Here is a 15,575-nt window from a genome sequence, read left to right as displayed (position 1 = left end):
TAGCTGGATTAAATTTTGTATTTTCGAGCAATTTTAAAAATTAATTTTGAACGATTACAATACAAGCTCTCAGTATAACAAATTAACCATTCTTGCAAATGTCCCCCTATAGAAAAGAAAGAAAATAAAACAAAAAGTTATGTGGCGATGGCCAAGTCTTCAGGAGTCGGACTTATGACCCTAACTCAATGAGCCCCTTACCGACTTCCATATAGAACTCTTCTGGGACTCGGTACCCGGCCCACCACACCTCCTTCCCTGTCCATCCATGTTACTCGAAAGTCAGGCACCATAAAGGGAGGAAACGAGGTGGCACCCTAAGCCTTGCTGCCGAGTCAGCAAAAGAACCCCGTACCTATACGCAGATGCCAACCTGGACTTCGCAGACAGTCCCAACTTGTGAGTCAGCTTACCAACCGACCGAGCTAACTGCTGTTGGTAAATGACGACGGGAAATTAATACTCTTAAATGACAGAACCGCGGACATCGGAAACCACAAAAATGACACCAAGCGGGTTCGAACCCCTAACCCTGGATCCGTTGTCAGACAGCTTAACAACTAGGCTGTTTTAGTAGGTGCTTTTCTCTTTGCGTTTCAAACATAATCCTTATTTCCGTAGTGGGAGAGTTACTTTGTGTTTCAAAGCTGCACGAAAGATGCATCAGCATCGCCATATACACGTGAATGTTGTTACGTAACTCTTTTCTACAATCATTCTTATATACCGAGCAATTGACTATTCAGAGTCACAACGAACAATTAACCTTACCAAGCTTGGCCTTATTCTGTCTCATCAATTATTGTTTCGCGTCGCGCGTCTTCGGCCGGCACTGACATGTCGCTATGATTGAAAGAAATTCTAGCAAGTTTCCCCTTTTGATATTTCTATCAAACTACTGACCCGTTTACACATTTTTTCGAGGGAATTTTGTTTGTCTGATTCTAATTCAGCTCCCTTGGCCAGCTTGGACAAATTCATTTTTTTCTTTTACTTACGCTAAGTCTAGGGAATGATGCCACTATAATACAATGTCACATTAACGTCAGCCTGTGGCATGATTAGAATCGTGACCACGCGAGTGCAAAGACGGCCAGTGGCGTAAAGCTGTGCTGGCGAGTGGGGGGGGGGAGGAGAATGACCAAAATCCTAAAACTCGGTTGATTCACAATGCAGAGCGCCACAAAGAGTTTGCTATGGAGAGTCATTTTTTTTTCAAATTACGGTCGACAAAACAAGGCCCATTTGAATGAGTGTCAGTAAACAACTTTAGCTAATTGGTTATAAATTCAGATATAGCATTCTGCCGCCTTACTAAAAACACCATATTGATACAAAGAAAAGAAAACGGCAAATTTATACTCGAATCATATACGCTTACGAAACTGCAGACCGGAAAAAAAACTAACTAAATTGGGGTCGTATTATGTACTTAACAAACGAGTATAGTTTTTACTAAGACCTGCACATGTAATATGCCAATCGGCGGCGGTGGAACGTTTTTAAAACTTTGGGCATCACCAAAAAGAGGCATTTGCTCGAAAAAAATGCACCTTCCGTAAAAGAGGAGAAAATTGTAAAACTGTTTTCGGTCACATTGCAAGGAATACATGCTACCCAGAGCTAATTTAACTACCAACATTGATATACACTTTTAAAGACGGTTTGCATTACATTTTAAAACAGCCTTTTGGGTGTCATTTTGCTTCTCAAAGAGGGGGTGGTACATAGGCCTACATGTGTATCATGATCAGTACTTATTGTGCGAGTGCGAAGCCTAAACGGCGCGGGGTTCGAGGCCCGCTTAAGGGCCCCTGACCAAAACAAATGGATTCTAGGCGCCCTGTCGTGCGATCTGAGGCAATTTCTGACGATTTCCAAAGTTTTAGCACAAGATCATCATTTAAACATCGAGTTTGGAGTCATTGGGGAACGACATCCAGGCGCGGATCAAGAGGGGGGTTTTGGGGACACCGGGCCTGAGTAGATCCCTAAAGCTGGCCGCTGTGGCCTAATACATTGATATAAATCACACTTCGGCGAGTCGTTCTCAGTCGATCTGAATTGATATCAGATCAGAGGAACTGAAGAAAGAATTTGTCTCAGACAATTCAGACAATTCCTTTTAGAGACTGGTTCCTTTATTATTCTTCGCATTCTGTTGCAAAACCACACACAGGGTATGTAGCTCTTGCTGCATATTTTGAGTCCCTATTTTTACATAGTGAGCTCACCATCCATCCTTACCATCTACTCGATTGCAAACATCTGGCAAAATATTCAATTAACACTGATGTGTCATGCAATGTCTCTATAATGTACCCGTTTACTTGCCTGAATTCACACGGATAAGAGATAAATCAACATCGGATAGAACCAAGCATGCCTGGCAAGAGACGCCGCAAGCGTAGAGGAATGAGACTACGAATAAGATACAAAGAGAAACACCTAGTATTATAGTCATTTTTTAAAAGCACTTTCAAATAAGATTCCTACCTTTATGTAAAATATAATACAGTGTAAGTGCAAAAAACAAAAACAAAAAAAATCCGGGACCATTGTATAAGTGTAGTTCTGCATGTATAGCACTGTCAAAATCTAGGACATGAAAGTCCAGTTTAAAAGCTACCGTTTAGTACAACACTCATTCAAATAACTCATTACATTTTTAAGTTGCGGAATTTTACACATTTTAATAAATTGTTTTTAATAAAATCACACAATGTTCACAAAACTTTCTCATAAAACACCTCATAAAAATGTTCCACTACATTTGTGTTTAGAACATTCCTAAAGAATGACCACTTTAAACACAGGAACTGAACCTGATGCGTTATCTCAGACTATGATGACGCATTCCTATATGTCGCAGCTATTTTGTTTTTACATGAACATCCATTTTACAATCAGAGGAAGATTGCCGTAAATGAACAAAACTGCCGCAATCACGAAGAAGAAGCGATCTAGCGCTGCTGCAACCAGCTTCATATCGTCTGAATCCTGTCGAAAAAATAATGGTATAATTAATGCACTGTATAACCGGCAGTACAGTACCCCCCCCCCCAAAAAGAAATAGTGTCCGCCTAATATTATTGAAGTAAAACAAGCAAGAGGTAAGTTTTGAAGGTCATTAATTGTGCAGATACTCCTAAACTTTGGCCTCAACCCCTATTAGTGTTATTTAATGTCCCCCACGGCTCACTGCACAATGGTCAATAATTGATCACAACATTTTTGGACACTTGTGACCAACTTTCTTGCCTTAATGAATGTCGGTGCTTGATGGATGCAGTGTACAATCATTCATGTTGTGAAAAAAAAAGATGAGGTTGGGGATTGGAATCATTTGCCTGGCTATCAGTCATTATGGCAAGACCCCGGTCTAATGCTCAAGGGCAAATGATTCCAATCCACAAACTTCATCCCTTTTTCATTACATGAAGGATTTTACACAGATCACTATACATAACAAATCACTGACATTGATTAAGGCATTGAGTTGAAAAAATTGATGCATGCATCCTCTTCATTACGATTAAGAAAAACAAATATAATATACTGCGGCGTTGTCATTCACTTTAATACAGCCTGGCCTTGCATATATACCCAGATAGCCGAAAAGTTTAAAGCCCGATAGTTAAGGCAAGTGTGCATGTACAGTGGCAAAAGAAAGGCCACACATCTTTTGTTTTATGGAACTTATAAAACTCACATTTTCGTCTTTGATGGCTTTGGAGCAACTCTGGGGGTCTTCGTGTAATTTCAATTCGGCAACCTTGACGAAGAATCTATCCTCTGTGCTTCTCGTGACGCTCTGAGCTTTCCCGTCTGGTAGGGTCAGCGTCTCCACCGAGTCTTCGTCCACCGTGTGAGTGCACTTCCCGTCTGTCAGAGTTTGCGAGTCACTCCCGCAAACCTTTTCCCTCCCACGCGCCACGCACACGACCATGGGCAGAACGCGGAGAAACACCGTCCGGAGCAGGCGCCCACGTAACGGCCCGGGCCGGTGGTGCACTCTGACCGTGACCACGCTGAGCAGGATTGCCAGGCCGCCCACGAGGAAGTTACACTCGATGCTGCTCAGTAGGATCGGCGTGCCTTGGCCACCCGTGGGCGGCAGAGACTCGATCACGACCAGCCAGAGGACGGCCTGGCCAAGCAAGATGGACACGGCCATAGAAACCTGAACAATAAAACAATCAGGCCGTATTATGAAAAACACAAAACCCGTAGGTTATTTTGCGCGATGGGAGTTATACATTGTATTTACATGGAGGGAATTTAAATTCGGTAATGAGTTTTAAATTGAAATACAGTAACAAGAGCGAATGAAAATCTGGTCACGGCTGCTGAAATGTGGATTTGTTGAAGAATGCTTGGTATCAAATGGAAAGAAAAAAGGACAAACAGAAGTTTTCTGCAGGAAATAGGAGTGATGTGATGAGGCAGCTTCTAGGAGAGACGTTGGAAAGGAAGCTCACGAACTTCAGTCATATTATCAATGGCAGCGGAAGTGTATTGACTTTCCAGCTCATAGAAGAAATGGCTGGAGGAACATGAAGGAGGGGTCGTCAAAAGAAACAATAGTTTTACAACATCAAAGAATGGACAGGAATATGAGCTTTGTACAAGCCAGGCGTCTCGCTCACGACAGAACAGCTTGGAGGCATGAGATCAAGCGTTGCAAGAGAATGATTAGGTTCAGGGCACCAGTTTGATTTATTGGGAAATAGCTTATCAATAGCTGTAGTAGTAACCTGGTGTGGCGATGTCTGGGATGGGGATGACTGTATTCCAGTGGGTTCGGCACTATGGAAATGGTATTTCAAGCTTAGCCTTCTGAAGAAACGTTCAGCATCCTCCCGGGTGTCAAACTCATCACAGTTGCGACTAAGTGGAACGAAATTCAGTCCACGCTGGAGGACAGAACACTCTGTTTCGTTGAGGTTGAAGTCAGGAGGGATGGTGACAACTAATGTCTTTGACGTTGTATAATTATGTAGGCGATGTCATGTGGTAGACCTCACAGGATGCTGTGAGTGACCGAACGACTGAGGTTTCTTGCTTGGAATGGATTGTTTTGGTTTAGTCTTGTTTACTTTTGTGGATTACTTGTTGGTTCTTGTATTTTGGCCGAATAAATAATAATAATAATAATAATAACATCGACTTCTCTGAAGCGCTCTGTGTTCAGTTCATGAATCACGCCCATGACATACGCGTCTTTGTGTTGGCCAATGTTGTAGAGATTACTCAGAAGGTTATGGCTCCACTTATTAAGGGTCGAATATCTCAGGTGCATGAAACGTATGTTTCGATTCATGAGCTTACGTGATGTAGATTTCAATGTCCGACGATGGTTGGATAAATCACCGGGGGTGAGATTGCATGGGTGGTAATTATTACGAAATCCCATGGTTGAACGCAAGTACATGTACCTCAAGAATCGTGTATGGCTGTTGGTTCTGGTCTCATTGGAATGGCTGATGATAAAGCCATTGACTCATTGATTAACCTCTAGTGAGTGCCGAAGGAGTCGCCCACGGATATGCAATTTAGTAGCCACATGGACCAGATGTTAAAAGTTCCCAGCGAATTGGAAGTTATAAAGAGCAAAAGAAGGGATGCACATATACGCCCCTCTGTTCAATGTTGTTGTTTTTTTTTCCATAGGGAAGGGGCAAGCATAAACGTTTACGCGCGCGCAGCTCAGAAACAAAGATGCCCGTCCCTTTGTAAAACTGAAAATCTCCGTTGACCTACTTGTATGACTTTCCGTGCCAAACGTTTGGTACGTGTTCAGGGGGAAGGCACGCTCGCGTCTGATCGTGAAAATGTAAAATGCAATTATCAAGATGCCTGCCCCTGGAAGTATACCGGTAATGTAATATAAATTAATGATGTTTGCTCACGGAAGCATGTCAAAATTGGGGGGATGTCATTTTTGACATGCCTGTCACTTTGTGAAAACGATGACAATTTAAAGGGTTGTTTTTAGACTACTCACTTTCTCGCCACTCTCTGGAGGTAGCCAGAACACCCAGAGCGAGATGAACGCCATAGTAATCGACGGCAGGGCCACATTCATCAGGTTGTAGTGCGGCAGCCGCTCGGCGGTGAATTCCAAAACTAATGCCTCGTAGGTTTGTGAATCAAAGACATATTCAGTCACTAGGCCGGTCAGTCTGAGGGGTCGCCACTGACTGGGTATCTCCAGATTATCCACTTGGCTGGCGCCGGGACGAAGAGTCATCATGTCCTTCGGCATGTTCTGGGACGCAAAAATCAGCCAGCAGCTCTGCCGATCGAAGGGGAACTCTGAGAGTTTCATCCCGCAATGTGTCTTGTGGATAACTGGACCTGCAGCAAGAATTGATAAAGGTGTCGGTAAATAGGTTGAGGGGGTTGGCATTCCTATGTTTCGTTTTTGTGAGTAAAATTGTGTATGTTGTCGTTTCGTCACCGACACCACTAAGTAACATTCAAGAGACCGGTTTCCTAATAATTTCACTTTCATACACGCATGCGCATAAATTTGAAGGAAGGTAAAAAGCGAAATCGGCCCATTGAAATTGTACACGGGTCTAGTTGTGCATTGTACGGTAGACACGCGTTGATTTCGGCAACAGCCCGATTGTCCAAAGGTTCGTGATTTTTTTTCATGAACATCACCCAACATGTGAAATCTGTAGAAAAACATCACCCCGGATGTGAAATCTTCAGAAAAAGAGATAAAAAAGACTACAGTGCCATCACCCCGGTTGTCTCATCCGCCCGGTTGTCCGAAGGTTCATTATTTCGAAGGGTAGTTTTCCGAAGGGTCGTTAGTCCCATGGTTTAATAGTCCCAAGGTTCGGTGGTCCAAAGGTTCGATAGTACAAAGGTTCGAAAGTCCGAAGGTTCGATAGTCTGAAAACTAGAATAAGGTTGCGATGCGATGCGATGCAAAGATGCAGCCCTTAAATCTTCCCTATCTATTGTTAGGGTCCCCAGCTCCCCTGAGTCATTGAGACCAACATCTTGCCACAGCTTGTCAGTGTACATGGCTCGTCTCCGCCCCTCCCCCCTCCTAGCAGTTCCATTGTCGGCTCCCACGGGATGGTGTTGTGGGCTGCTAGCTCTGGGTGGCGGACGCAATGGCCAGCCAAACCCATCCTCCTCACCCTGAAGTTGTCTGGGATGTGTAGAAGGCCTCCATAATGGTCGATGTTGCTGATGTGGTCTCTCCAGGAGACATGCCGCTGTGTACAGCTTGTAGCCGAGTTAAGTGCTGTAGCATTTGATCTTGTTAATACTTCTGTCCTTCTGGCGCACTTGGCGGTGTTCCTGTATATCCCGCATATTTCAATCCCCTGTTCTGTTATGTTCCATGCCAGTTCCCCAGTTTCGAATACAAGTTCCCCCTTTACTCTAACGCTCTAAAGAGTGTTGAGTGTCTGAATGTAGAACGTGGCAATCCTGAAGGGCCGCTTACATTTCAATAGCTTCGCTGGTGGTTCCCGCCGCCTGTCAGTCGCTCCCCGCCCGTGTGGGTTTAGGGGTGCGCCGTGATCAGGTCCGACATGCAAATGCGACCAGGTTCCAGCAACATCATGGTTCTTGGGGACTCCCGCCCCTGGAATTATAGAATTCGCTTCGTGGTTGCGATGCATAGTCCATTCATGGCTGAGTACAGAAGATGAGTCTCCCGGTCCCTCATCCGGGCCTGCAGTTGGCACATCATAGCTATGCTCATCTCCCTACGGTTTGGCCGTCACCTGCGTCTCGGTCGCAGGGTGCACGCGCGCACCTCCTCCGTCCTTTAAGGCATGAGACTTTGCCTTTCCTTTAGCTGGTTGGTCATTTAAACAGCACATTCCACCGATGAAGATCTAACTGCTTGGCCCAGCTGGGGGGTTGAAATCAGAGTTTATCTTCTCCTAGGTGGGCTGTCATCCAAGGCTGCGATCCCCATTAACCTTTGTTTTGAATCAAAGTTGCTGTCTCCTTGGAGAACCACCTCCCAAGGTTAACGAGCTTCACCTAACGAGGCTCTGTTGGACGCTGATCATATGGGACATTTCATGGAAGAGGAGTGGCTCAAATCTCCTCGCCGCCCCCCGATCAAGAAATTAAGGTTAGATGATCAGGTTAAATAAGATTGAATAATCCCAAAGTTCGAATGTACGAATAGACGATAAGGTTCGACAGTCCGAATCGACAATAAGGTTCGATAGTTCGAATTGATAGCATTGAACGTTATTGCCAATTCGGGCAATCGAACCTTGTGTGCTTTCGGACTGATGAATCTTCGGACTAATTAACCTTATTCTAAATTCGGACTACCGAACCTTCGTATAACTTTCGGTTTATCGAACCTTGATTTCAACTCTTGTATGGCGAAGACGATAGCGTATACTCAGTCCGATATTTGAAAGTTTATGCATACCTTGTAGGTCGACTGTTCCATCCCACTTCAGCAGGGCTAAAAAGACGCTTTCGGGAACGGGGTTTTGAATCATGTCACCTGCCCTGTGAACAATCCGAAAGATCATTGACAAGTAAGTGTTTTTGTTTGTCTGTTTTGTTTTACCACAATTAACCGTTTTCAATCAAAGGTTTTCGAACCATGCACATTTACGTAAAGGGTAATAAAAAGAAATTGACCTTTTTTCGCCGGATTAATTTGAACTCACTCGTTGGTTAGAAGAATCTTGGGCGTCCATATTTCACTGAGGCCCAGTGACAGGTGAGTGATGTTGTCATAATCCATTGGATCCCAGCGAGCTCGGTAGTCGTGCCATGTCTTAATAACAAAAACATTCAGGTTAATACAACTTAGCTTTTTCAGCGGAAGGGTACAGCATGAAGTGATGTTATCGTTTAAAAGATTTAGACTTTAACAATGTAGACACACACTTTGCTATGTTAATTGCCTAACCCCTAATGTCAATGGCGTATCCAGGTGAGGGTCTACCTTCGCTGCCCCCGTGGCATTTGGGGTTTCTTATTTATCATAATTGTTTCGATGGTTTTAAAATCGTTCACACGTCGATAAAATAAAGTCTTTATTCCCCCTCCATCCCCAATTCTGCATGCCTCATGTGTCTTCAATATATGTTAAACAGCAAATTTCATCTTTGCTAAACAGAGTTCGTCAACAGACGGTACCCTGTCAAACCAAGTCCAAATATTTCCCATCATAACCTCGTGATATGAATTAGTCATGATTACTTCCAAATATGGACAGGCATACTTTACGACCAATCAGATCTTTCTTCACAAAATCCGACCCACAACGATCGACCTCCTATGTACGAATGACAGCTCCCTGATCCGTTCTTAAAAGTGCTCTCTTAGTGGCTAATAAAGATGACCTTAAATAAATGCAACCTGAAAATTCAGTATGAAGGAGGCGTCACAACGTCAACGCAGACGTTGGGTATCAATCAGTGTTGAAGATTGGGACTCGATTTGCCTGGCGTCTTACGACGTAAGACTACGCCGTCTAGGACGATAGAATTGTGCATCTTACCAATTTCATCCATGACGCGCCAGTCATAACCTGTGCTTTCTCGTCCTGTATCAATGAAAGAGAAATTATAGGTGGAGCTTAGGTGGTTTAAAGAAATTATTCTTTCTTGCATGCTGTCACTTTTGAAAAAAGAAAAAAAAGAAAATGGGGCAAGTTCCAAAGATGCGTCAAGTGACGCATTTAAAAAAAAAATAATTAGTAGTTAATTTGTAATTAGGCAAAGTACGCTCACGCATTGAGTCGACGCACGCGCGCGTGCGGTCGCTAAAATTCTTCGGTTGTCGGCGTGTCCCGTACCCCGATTTCGGGCTCAATTCAAAACAAGACTCTGTAACTTTGGAATTCAAACTGAGATCATAGAATATTGTTTTCTTGGAATATACAGCCTTCACATAGCCAACACTTCATCAGGTTAGTTACTAAGCACTCGTCTTAACTACGAAAGGCAAATGAGCTATTTTACTTTTAGCAAGTGATATACATGGGTCATTTAAAAACGAATCTTTTTGGTCTTATGTTGAAACAATTCCATGTAACAGGCAGATTCACTTCTATAAAACTTGAATGAAAGAGTCCAACTAAACATAAATAAATATTGCACGCTCTGCTTAAAATGTTAACATCACTAACAGTAAAGTGACTTGGTTATAGACTAAGGCTATACTGATGTTAACTGCTTCACGGAAAGTGGCACAAAATGGGTTTCCTGGGGTCTGCCGTTATTCAAACATATCTTTGGACATCACAGGAGAGAGGGCCCAAGCAAAATGTACATTCTTTCACTTATTTGGTTGTATTTCTGGATATAGGGACCAAAAATGGAACGGGGTAAAAAGTAGTGGATTGAGTAATAGTCAGGCTTTAATGTAGCATATAAATTAATTGAAGAAAAAAAAACAACATTTAACTATTTTTTATCATTTGTTTTCTGAATGTTGCACTTTTTTGGTACACTCTGTGTACCAGGCCTTGTAATTGTCCAACCGGAAGATTAAATGTCATGGTAAATATAAATTCTGCTGGTTGTGAGAACGCGAGGTACATAACAGGCTAAAATTGTTAATCACCATTAAAAAGAAACTGTAATAACCGTTGCCTTATTGATTTCTCTCAAAAGAAATTGCACATTAAAATACGGAAATTCCTGGTAACTCTTGCTGGTATGCATTTACACAGACCATGCTTGATCATCTCGATAATAGTTATTTAAAACGAAAACTAACAACAGAAAAGGCTATTTAGAATTGTAATAATCCAAGTGAGTGGAATAAACTACTTCAATATGTTTCCACCATTTGAGCGAAAATAAAGTTTGAACAATATCTATTTTAAACACGGGTAGATTGGATCGGGGGAAAAGATAGGCCTTTAATTAATGCGTTAATACTATAAGTCCAGATTAAGCAATTGCAATCTTTGGGGAAAACAACTCACAAGCGTATGGTTTCGTGTTATCATTCACGGTTGGGCCGGTGTTCTCTTACGGGTGTCGGCCAGTAAATAAGTCTGAAATTGCCTACCTAAGCCAAATCACGATTTGCATGCCCTCAAAATTATCCGGTATTAGAGCATTTTGTGTGCCATGAACTTGAGGGTTTGTACAAAAAGAAGATTGGAAGCTGTGAACAGGACTGCGAGCTCGTATGTCGGTGAAATTTGGATAAAATTGGGTCATGAAATTGCTCTACAGTATGTTTAGAAAAAGCGTCCGTCTGAATATTTTCATAATAACTACAAAACCACGATGTTTGTGTAATTCTGCAGATACTTCAGCCTTGGCCTACACCCCTATCAGTTTAATTTAATTTCCCTAAAGCATCACTGCAAAGTGGTCAATTGATTACAACAACATTTTTGGAGACTGTGACCAAGTTCCTTGCCTTAATGAATTCCAGCTTTGTGTTTAAGTATGCTAGGTGGAATCCTGCATGTTGTGAAAAAAAAACTGCGATTGGGGTTGGGGTTGGGGTAAGGGTGAACTTTTGGATGAACATTGACCATATTAATGGATATATGAATGGGGTCACTGTGGGGAACATAAGGACTGGAGAATATAGGGGCCGGGGAACATATAGGTACGCACCCCGGTAAAGCTATCAACACTGCCAAAGAAGTTGCAATAATATCAGCGAATTAGAAGCTCGAAATAGATATCAAAGTGAGGACTATAATCATTGTATCTATCCCAGCAAAAGTAATCTACCGATTATTATGTTACTGCTTACCTGAATATTCCGTCTAGCGTGCCGTCATTTTGAAGAAATCAAGAAATGTAGGTGATTCCCAACGATCATTCAATTGACTCATCATTCAATTGACTCATATTTGGAAATACAGAGTGCTATTGACGAAATCGTGTTTGTGATCGCAAGGTTGTGCATGGTATTTCATTGGTTTTTTTTTTTCCAAAAAAAGGGATATATCCACTGAGCTGAAACTTCAACAGGTTGGGGTTTGAACCCTTTATTTATGAAACACAAGCTTTTGTGTCTTATGAATATTAATATATAGCATCAAAATGTTTTTATGTTAATCTACTGCCTTGAAGATGGTGTGAACATCCGCAGAAAATTTTATGAAATACAAGCTTTTGTCTCTTATGAATATTAATGTCTTTCAACAAAATATTTGTATGTAAATCTATTGCCTTAAAAATGGTGTAAACATTTTTAGCCAATATGGAAAGGTTTACATGCACCTTTTTTTTTTCAGGACACCCTGTATATGTACAAAAATGTATATATTGCCCTCTCTGGGGAGAAACAGGACTATTTAAAAATGGTCACAAAGCACATGAATGAGAATGGTCATCCGCTGGAAGTCTTTAGCCATTCGTTAGCGTTAATAAGGGTTACTGAAAATGCCATTTTACCACATGCGATATTTTTCCTGATATTTTGTACACAGGTTCATTAACGCAAGCAAGCAAACATGAAGTGATTCCCCTTTTAAAAGCCAGCTCTTTTCTATAACAGGATTTCATTGTTTATCATTTACCCAGCCCACTGTAACATTATCTGGTTAAAGTCTTCATGCAAATGGCATTAACCACATGTTGCCAGCAACACAGGTAGTTTCAGATGGACATACCATTGATATGAGGGCGTACATGTTGAACGCGAGATCAACAACAACAGAATGGTTGGATGCAATGGCAGGACGTCGCAGCATGTCGAAGATACCGTTGCCTGTCACGATCAGGTGACGAAGACGCGTTTCGGTCAGATAAGGGTCAGTGGCATTGTAGGCATTACATGACCGTCCTGCAGGAAAAATTGAGGGATTATATTCATTCAAAATGTTCTGTCGGTGCTTTTCAACACATTTGATTGAAAATTTGATTGAAAATTTATCAACTTGTTTTTTTCGTTCGATGTCACTTTCAAAAATGAATGTCTGTTTCTGTTTATATTGTTTTCCACGAAAATAACACGGAGAGTCAATCTGTGTCTGTGAAAGCACATAGGATCATTTGCATTTATCCCAAAAGTAACCAACGATTACAATGAACTGGTCGTTGGGGAAAAACAAAAGGTAATATGAACGAGATCGTGTTTCGTGATTAAAAGGTTGTGCATGGTTTCTATTATCTTTTTTTCGAAAAGTGTACAATCCACTGAGCTGGAACTTCGACAGGTTAGGTTTTGAACTTTTTTTTTAAATTTTGAGTGGTTCTATTATGTGAACATGATCTTATATGCCTTCAACTGGTTTTGTATTCCAACTGCATGTGCGTACATCAGAGATTAAAAGAAACAAAGTTAATGAACAAAATGTAACAGAACCTATTTTAAAGGTAAGTCCATCATTTACAGCTATCCAAAAAGTGTCTGACGAAATTATTGTTAAAAGCATACTCGGCCAAGAAATGGGATTAACTCACAGTGAGATTACTCTTTCTGGTAACCTGTCATTTTGAAGAAAACAATGGAAAAAGGCCATTTCAACGATGCGAAATTCCAATTAGTATGACACGATGCACACACGCCGGTTTAGTGCGCGATATTGCGTAGCTGCAATTGGCTGAATAAGAACGCTGAATTCGGGCGCAATTCAAAACATGACTTAGCATCTTTTGATTTGAAATCGAGATCCTAAAATATTGTTCTCGAAATACACAGCATTCACCGAATAAAAACTTCATCAGGTTAGTTTAAAACACCCTACTTTAAATTTTAAACACTCTTATTGCTTCAAATTAACAAAATACACACATTTCAAATGATGGACTGTACCTTTAAATTAGCACCACAAAAAGCATTCTAAATGAACATTAAATAAAACACTTAACGAGACCAAACATGACGAGAGAGTCCAGTGGATTTGGTTGTGACGAAGGGACAGAGAAAACAGTCACATTATGTTAACACTAATCAGTCGAACAAGGTATGTTTATGTAATGAAGCGTAACAAATGCAACAAAACGTTACCCAAACCGTTTTCAACTTTTCCAAAAAACCAGCAATGGATTAACAAAGCTTAACAGCTGGAAAAAATCAGTTTGCAGACGAAGCCTACGTAGACCTAAGTAGAGTACGTACTTGAGGTGAGAAAGTTCATATGTTTTTTTCATGATTACCATCAAAAAGTTATTCTACTTTAATTTTAAATCATTTTACCCGTATTTAGCAGAAGAGCAGAGAGAAGCCACAACGGTGCTACCAGTCCGCTCGCCATCACATCACTCCACAGACTGACGGCTACGGCGTAGTTACACACCTGACATTAACTAAAAAGCCTCTGGGGTGCATTAACAAATTGCCTTCGCGGAGATTGTGATTAGGATCTCTTTAATGCCCGCGCTGGAAACACTGGAAATGCCCGTTGGCAACATCCTTAATGGTATTTTAATTTTCGAGCAACAACATTTCAGGCGGGATGATTTCGTGGGGTAATTGACTTGAGTGAGCTTTCTGTCATTAAATAATCCTACGCAGCTTTAATTGATGGTAATGGTGGTATGACAGGTGCGGCAGTTATTTACATTATTGATACAAGCGAATGGGCGACAAGACAGGTGTGGGCAACCAAATAGGTGTCACGCACTCATTCGATAATACTAAATTGGCCTTTTAACCACCATCCTATAGCTGCAAGCGAAGACAGCTTTCTGATGTGCCCTAGATGCGTTTATTTCAATGTTGTTTATATTGTGACAGAAGTTTTACTTGCGATTTTGAATACTGTTCGAAAACTAAACACACACTGTGAATTATTATAAGATGGAATCTAAACACTTAAAAATAATAATAAATGGCGTCACATGTTTAAAATCTGTCACAGGCAATAAATGACGTCACATGTTTAAAATTACAGCAGATTGACGTGTTTTCTTTTTGACTGTGTGTTTACTTTTTAAACGTCAGTTGTATTTAAATGTTAAACGCCTTTGATGTATATATTTTAAACACTGTTTCGTTTAAAGATTAAACAACGTCAGTGTGCTTACTTTAAACACCAAAAATGTTTTCAAATTAAACATGTTCATTGGATAAACTGCTTCAAGTGTTTAAAAACTGTCACAAATCTGTTTTTTATTTAGGTGTTCTAAACCTAACTACATGGTTTACAGTGTACTTTTGCAATCTAATTCTCGCTACATATTTTTGTGTTTCCTAACTTAAAGGCAAAATTCCATTAACTTAAAATACACATTCAAGGTAAGCAAAGGGCAAGTAAATAAGCCATGTACGTAAATCCCAGTTTGTTGCCGGCAATAGGGCATTATGATTTAACATGCCTTAGCGCACGTTTGGGGTGGGGGTGTTTGTAAAAAACTTTAAAATTGAGTCATGCTGTGAAACAAACATGCACAGTATTATTTCATTTATAAACGAATTTCATGAGTTAAAATTTCAGCGCTATGTGATTTTCAATTTAGTAATGGGAGTACGAAAATCTTCCAACTATATTGTCTTCAAAAGTGTTGTTTGCATGTTGGCTGCTAATGTCCTTTTCCTTGGCACACGAATGTAATTTGAGTTCCCCAGTATAAACATTATAATAGGCACACTGGTGATTTACCCGAGACAAAAAAAATACAACTTTACCAATATAAACC

At 41.0% G+C, this 15,575-nt stretch overlaps 1 protein-coding gene across 1 annotated transcript; it reads right to left on the bottom strand.

Moving 5' to 3' along the window:
- Positions 1–2,048: 2,048 nt before the first annotated feature.
- LOC119735897 (neuronal acetylcholine receptor subunit alpha-6-like) lies at positions 2,049–14,200 on the bottom strand. Its single transcript, XM_038209843.1, has 8 exons — positions 14,134–14,200; positions 12,605–12,777; positions 9,515–9,559; positions 8,676–8,785; positions 8,429–8,511; positions 6,008–6,360; positions 3,713–4,183; positions 2,049–3,000 (listed from the first exon to the last, which is right to left on the bottom strand). Exons 1-8 carry the CDS (start codon positions 14,189–14,191, stop codon positions 2,884–2,886), a joined length of 1,410 nt encoding a protein of 469 aa, XP_038065771.1. The 5' UTR covers positions 14,192–14,200; the 3' UTR covers positions 2,049–2,883.
- Between the last annotated feature and the right edge of the window lie 1,375 nt (positions 14,201–15,575).

This window comes from Patiria miniata, unplaced genomic scaffold (assembly GCF_015706575.1).
Source record: "Patiria miniata isolate m_02_andy unplaced genomic scaffold, ASM1570657v1 HiC_scaffold_29, whole genome shotgun sequence".
Taxonomy (NCBI): domain Eukaryota; kingdom Metazoa; phylum Echinodermata; class Asteroidea; order Valvatida; family Asterinidae; genus Patiria; species Patiria miniata.
The sequence above is the reverse complement of the archived record's forward strand: the minus strand, read 5'-3'. Positions and strand labels throughout refer to the sequence as shown.

What these genes read in the sequence shown, in the direction of transcription:
- LOC119735897 (XM_038209843.1), bottom strand. Translation starts at nt 14,191, where the DNA reads ATGGCGAGCGGACTGGTAGCACCGTTGTGGCTTCTCTCTGCTCTTCTG. An exon ending in TGTACGCCCTCATATCAATG is followed by an intron (nt 9,560 to 12,604) that starts GTATGTCCATCT and finishes TCATTGATACAG; the next exon opens with GACGAGAAAGCACAGGTTAT. An exon ending in CTCCAGAGAGTGGCGAGAAA is followed by an intron (nt 4,184 to 6,007) that starts GTGAGTAGTCTA and finishes TTTATTGTTCAG; the next exon opens with GTTTCTATGGCCGTGTCCAT.